Source organism: Propithecus coquereli, unplaced genomic scaffold, assembly GCF_000956105.1.
Source record: "Propithecus coquereli isolate 6110/MARCELLA unplaced genomic scaffold, Pcoq_1.0 Scaffold8, whole genome shotgun sequence".
NCBI classification, from domain to species: domain Eukaryota; kingdom Metazoa; phylum Chordata; class Mammalia; order Primates; family Indriidae; genus Propithecus; species Propithecus coquereli.
The window spans coordinates 2,427,916-2,434,387 of record NW_012154173.1 but is presented as its reverse complement, the minus strand read 5'-3'; the positions used below and the strand labels follow the sequence as shown (position 1 = coordinate 2,434,387).

The following is a 6,472-nucleotide window of genomic DNA, read 5'->3' as shown; positions in this document are numbered from 1 at the left end:
CACTCTAACCTGGGCAACAGTGAGACTCTGTCTGTTTAAAAAAAAAAAAAAGCTATAAAGAAACACATGACTGAGCACAGGGGCACAGGTTTGTAGCCTCAGCTACTTTGGAAGCTGAAGTAGGAGGATCACTGGAGCCCAAGAGTCTGAGGCCAGCCTGGGCAACATAGTGAGACCCTTGCCCATCCTCACCCCCTCCTAAAAATTAAAAAAAGAAACACAAGATTTTGACAAACAACCTTATGTACCATCTCCTATGGCACATATGCAGCAAAAAAGTTACTTAATAAGTGCCTTTTGGTAGGTAGCCAGCATATAGGTGTTTCCGTTTTGCTTGATATATTAATTCAATAGGGCTGCTCATTGTTCTTTACATATCCAGGACATGAAGGGTTTGGAGAGAAGTTGCATAATGGGCTTGCCCCTTTCCTCAACAGACAGGTAATACATAAAAAAGAACCCATACCCAAATCATAGAATTTTTATTGTTTTCAAATACTATACAAAAAAATAGACAGTATGTGTATCTTGACAGATCCAGAAACAGTCCAAATTAAACGGTGTTTTTTCCTATTTCAAGTTACTTTGAGTTGCTACAATGATAATCCAATTACTGAGTTCTACTCTCTTCCATCCAATCACTTTGGCCTCATAAGAATTCTTGCTTTATTTCCCACAAACTTTAAATTGAGGACATTCCTTTTTGTAAGAAAAGGATATCTTCGGGGATATTTTCTTCTATTATACTTCTTGGGTCCTTAAATATCTGAGATTTCATAAGTATCTGAGATCTCACTCTCTTGTTTTCTTATAGTATTAAACACAAAACACAATAGAGTAACCAGGACCTCTTTCTGGTATTTCTATTAATTACTGTGTTTCAAATTCCTTAAATATGTGTGAATTCATAATGTTGAATCTGCCCCAAAGACCATTTTGAGTGTTTCTAAATCCATGTCTATTTTTCTAAATTCATCTTCACTCTTCGTACTACTTCTTTTATGGGGCAGAATACTTTACGATAGATTAATTTTTGTTTTAGATTATGTGTGGGTAGATGTCTAGAAAAGTGATTCTCCAATTTCTTCTTTCACAACCATCCCCAATGCACACCTACATATATCCATACCACTTCCCACCCCTAATTCTATCATTTTCCCGTAATTGGGCAGTAAAGAGATTCGAGGATATTTCCCTCAACTAAAGAAATTGCCATCTCACTCTATTTTGCCTTGTTGAAAAGCTAGTAATAGGGCAGGACGCCCAAGAAATAATGTGATAAAAAGATGTTGGAATAAAAAAAATTAAAGACTAGTTGGCAGAAAAAATAATTTAACAGTTATGTTGAATCACCACAGTATTTCTATAGAAAGATACATTTCTGCAGATCCACTTCTCTGGGACAATGCTTCAACCACCTTTGCCTTAAATCCTCTAAAAGGAAATTATTTAGACTATGTTAATCTGATACCATTAAGCAATGATTTAAAGTGGATGGTTAAAAAACTGTCTTTTTTTTTTTTTTTAAGCATAGACAACAGTTGATTCTTTAACACAACAAGCTTTTTCCGGACCATTGGTCTCATAATAAATATTAAGACCTATACTACTGATATACAGAATTTATTAAGCTTTTCACATGTAATAGAGCATAGTTTTAATTGCGTCCAAAATGCTAACAAAAGCTCTAGCAATCAAGACTGGCAACATGTTATTTCATAACAATCAACACTTGTGGCTTTTCAAATTTGGTTTTCATAAGATAATTTATCCTGAAGTAAATCTAGCCATGCTTTTAAAAAATGCTTTAGGTCACTCCAAGCTTGGCAATTAACATTTGGCATAAACAATAATAAAACAATCACAACTTGATAAATAAATACAACATTGTAGGCCATAAACATATACAGCATAAGGAAAAAGTGGTGGTGATGTGTAAGTAGCTATTAGAATTGAGTACCTTGGCCTCTATGCAAATTTGTCCAGAGGCCATGATTCACTCAGCCCCAACACTCAGTTCTCAAATCGGGGGCGGTATCTACAGTATCCTTTTACAATTCTAACACATTAAAAAAAAAAATAAGTAGAAAAATGATGAGTTGATTTTTATTAATGCATTACAACCTCAGGAGTTACCACCAACCTCTTAGTATAAAAAAATGCTCAAGTTATATTAGTCGTATAACTTTGTGTGCTTATTTCAAATGGTGCTAAATGGATTAAATGAAGACAGCAATGTTTCCCCTAATGTGATTGATTTTGGTGTTTTTACAGCAATCTAGATCTAAAAAACTTTCAGTTTGAATTGACAAGAGTGCTCATATTTCAACCGACTGATAATACAATATGCTTGATTCGGAATGTTATTTTGTCGATTTACTCAAATTAGAATTTTAACCTGGTAAAAATAAGTTGATATGAGTGACATAATAACCAATACACTGAAATGGTTACTGTCATAAATAGAGATAAGGATGGATGAGAGAGGAGTTCTACTCTCATCACCTACAAGTTTGATTACTATACACACTGTAACTTACAAAAATGTAACAAATTGGATGTAGAGCTATTTATGCTAGTCTGGTGTCTTCAGACACCCAAGATATGTACCTTGTACCAAAACAGTGTTTACTCCAAAATATCTTTTTGTAGCTGGTAGCTCTTCCCTTAGAGATAAAGAAAATATACCCCAATTTTTAATAACTAGGATTCAGAAAATGTAAAAGAACAATTTTAATTAGGAATCAAATATACAGAGATTCAAAGAGAAAAGGAAATCTTGTAGAAGACAAAGACCAAATTGGCATCCCAGATCTAGAGCAATTTTGTAAAGTAAGAAAGTGACTATGACAACCTGCAGCTTCTTAGATCATTCTAGTGAGTGTCCCCAGGTACTACAAGTGTTTTTATAATGGTGTTGCCTAAATAAAGGGCCTTAAATACACATTAAAGGGTGTTTCCTAGGAATAGAGGTGAAGATATTTTCATTTTGTTTAACCCACAGACTATTTGGTCAAAGGAATATGTAAAGCTAAATAAAAGCACATCTGGTAGAAATTCATGACAGTGAATGTTGACAAGATGTGCTTGGATCTTGCTTGCAGCATCTGGCAGTGGGTAGCAGAACAAAGGTAGGAATCTCACAGGCTCTCCTGTGTCGGTTCTGGAAGAGGCTCCGTGGCGGTGGCACTGGCATTTGCAGCTGAATTCAAGACTTCTCCAAAATCACCGCCAGCAGGCTTGGTTCCCCCTACTTTGGACTTTAAAAAGAGTTCAAAAAAGGAAAAGACATCATGAAACATAAAATTAGCTGATTCTGCATAAAGTAACTGTAATTTTACTTTCAAGAACAAATAAATCAGGAACCTAATAGCTCAGTGATTAGTATATACATATGGAATTTAGTGCTGTTGTAATGTTGAGTGTGGTTTCATAGCAAAACTTACGCATTCTTTTTTGCTGAAATATTCAGACTGGTAAATTCTACTGTTTCTCCTTTTTTCTCCCTAACTGCTCATTGTTCTTCACAAGGAAATCTGTCTAAAGAACTTTGTAAGGCCTGTTATTCTAAAATATCTATGAACTCTCTTTACACTTGGATAACATTTTGTATTGCATGGAAGTGTTCATTCAGCTACACTCATTCAAGAAATATTGAGTACAACAAAGATGATGTATGTATTTTTCCCAGTTACAGTGTAAGCTTTCTAACCTTTTACTACTTAAAGTGTAGTCCAAGGACCTACATACCCAACATCACCCGGGATCTTGTTAGAAATGCAGAATCTCAGACATCCCTTCTACCTCCAACTCACCTCCAACTACAGTTTAAAAAGATCCCCAGGTGATTCGTGTGCACATTATAGTTTGAATGACCTAGAAGCACAACTCCAAGCTACGTGTCCTGAAATTTTGTCAATAATCATTTATTTGAATGAATATATCCTGCCTTACATTTATACAATATTTTATGCTTTTCTAAACCCTTACACATAACATGTCACTTTATCCTTTTCAACACTGATGTATCTATGCTCTCTCACTGTGTTACATCTCATGACTGTCCAACAGGACACCTAACATTAAGAAACCAGTCAGTGACCAAGGATGCAATAAGCTCACAGTGGCTGTGAACTTGACCTTACTCTTAGCTCAATCTTAACTGACTGGCCAGAGACTCACTAACAATTGGAATCTAGTTGAAATTTCTCCCTCATTGTTTTTGATTTCCCATCCAAATATCTCTGAATTGTTTGGGAAATTTGTATAACATATCTATTATTTATTTATTGAATTTACTAAAATGCATTCCTTAATTATAAGAAAATATCAAGATTCCTTGCAATTCAACATGTCTAAAACTGAACTCCTCCCCCACAACTGGCCCCTTCTCTATTCTTTTTTTTTGATACAGGGTCTTGCTCTGTCTCTCGGGCTAGAGTGCAGTGCAGTCATCATAGCTCACTGCACCTCAAACTCCTGGGCTCGAGTGATCTTCCTGCTTCAGCCTCCCATGTAGTTGGGACTACAAGTGTGCACCACCATGCCGGGCTGATTTTTCTGTTTTTGGTAAAGACACAGTCTCACTCTTGCTCAGGCTGGTCTTGAACTCCTGGCCTCACGCGATCCTCCTCCCTCAGACTCCCAAAGGAGCCACCTCGAATGGCCTTCTATTCAAGACTACTTTAAATGGTAGCAGCACCCAACTCAACACCTGGGTGTTGTCCTTGATCCATATCCATCTTGTTCCACATCCAATTAATCTTTTTTCTGCCATTTCTCACTTCTAAATATCTCAAGACTTTGTCTCACTGCACTACCTCAATTCACTCTACCATCATCTTTGGCCTCTGGATTACAACTCCCTCCTCCCAACTAATTTGCTGTCTCCCATCTTTCTCCCGCTCCATGTGCAGGGCAGCCAGTGGTCTTTCTAAAATGTACAGAATGCACCACTCTGGTTGTTTAAAATCCGTCAATGGCTTCCCATTGCCCTAAGTCCAAATTCTTTAATGTAGCCCACCCAACTCTCTAGCTTCACCTCCTGTTCAATACCCTATAGCACAATGAAGTTCTTGGTGTTCCTCAAAAGGACCCCGAAGCTTCAAACATTCCCCTCAACCTAAAGGTCTCCATTTATATTACTGTGTGCTCTGAGAGGTCTTCTCTGACCTTCCCTCCTGTCAAGGTAGTTGAAGTTCCTGCTTCTTGTCCTCACTGCACCCTCAACTGTCCCTGTCATAGCCCTTACCTCATTTTCATTGGCTATTTAATTGTCTAAACATCTTACAGAAAGGGTCTATGTCTCTCTTGCTCACTGTGGTACCTCCAGTGCCTAATACTCACAGCACTGCATGGCACATCGCACATGCTCACTAACCACAGATAAATCAATCAATCCGGAATCTAAATGTAGTACACGTAGACCTTATGTTTAATTGAATGTAAATTTATGGCCAGGCGTGGTGGCTCATGCCTGTAATCCTAGCACTCTGGGAGGCCAAGGTGGGAGGATTACTTGAGCTCAGGAGTTCGAGACCAGCCTGAACAAGAGCGAGACTCCATCTCTACATACATATACATACATACATACATACATACATACATACATAAATGAATAAATCCTACTTATAAAAAAATAATAAAAATAATTCAAAATAAATGTACTTCAGTGAAATTATATCCCAAGCATACAACTTTATTTTATAACTTCCTTGGGATATCTGTTTAACACACTATACTTTTTAAAAATTACTTTTTTAAAAATCTGAATGGTGCCTAGTCATATTTTAAAAGATTACAATTTACAGAGTCTAAATATATTCAGGAGAGAGTATATAATAAATGACTTGGAAGTTTCTCCTCATCTCCAATGTCAAAAGGACACATGGTGCCTGGCTTTCCAACTAGCCATTTCAAAAACTAATGCTTACAGCAGATTTCAGGGAGAGGCTGTAACAGTCCTAACAGTATTGAGGACTTAATTATATTAAACCTTGATTTCCTGCAACTACAGTTCCTTTTCAAATATATGACTTGACGTTAAGAAGAATAAAGTAGATCCCTTGAAATGACCTAGAAGAATGACTATGATACATTTTAATTCATCAAATACATATTGGGCAATGTACCAGGGACTGTTCTAAGCCCCTGAGAAGTAACAGTGAGTAAAAAGAACAGGTCCCTGCATTCCTGGGTTGACAGAGCATCATGCCAGTGGAGACTGAACAAACAAGTTGTAGGACTGTGTGTACAGTGTGATTCCTTTTTGAAAAACATTCATATATTTGCATACAAACAGAAAAGGTATGTGCTAATGTTTGTTATGTGCCAGATAAAAGATCCAGATCACTGCAGTGTTTGATTTTCTTTTAATAAACATACCTGCTTCTGTAATTTTTAAAAGATGCATTTAAAAGTAAGTGACTCAAAGTTCTAAAAGACTAAACTGAATGTTTTTAAGCTGATTTAT

The 6,472-nt window shown here is 36.6% G+C and overlaps 1 protein-coding gene across 6 annotated transcripts in view; it reads right to left on the bottom strand.

The window, feature by feature from the left end:
• Window positions 1-1,607: 1,607 nt before the first annotated feature.
• Window positions 1,608-6,472, bottom strand: part of TPD52 (tumor protein D52) — a 121,903-nt gene continuing 117,038 nt past the window's right edge. For all 6 annotated transcript variants that reach the window (XM_012663162.1, XM_012663163.1, XM_012663157.1 and 3 more), the window contains one exon: window positions 1,608-3,260. In XM_012663162.1, coding sequence (XP_012518616.1) covers window positions 3,141-3,260 — 120 coding nt within the window. In that variant the 3' untranslated portion in view covers window positions 1,608-3,140. The remainder of the gene's footprint in view (window positions 3,261-6,472) is intronic.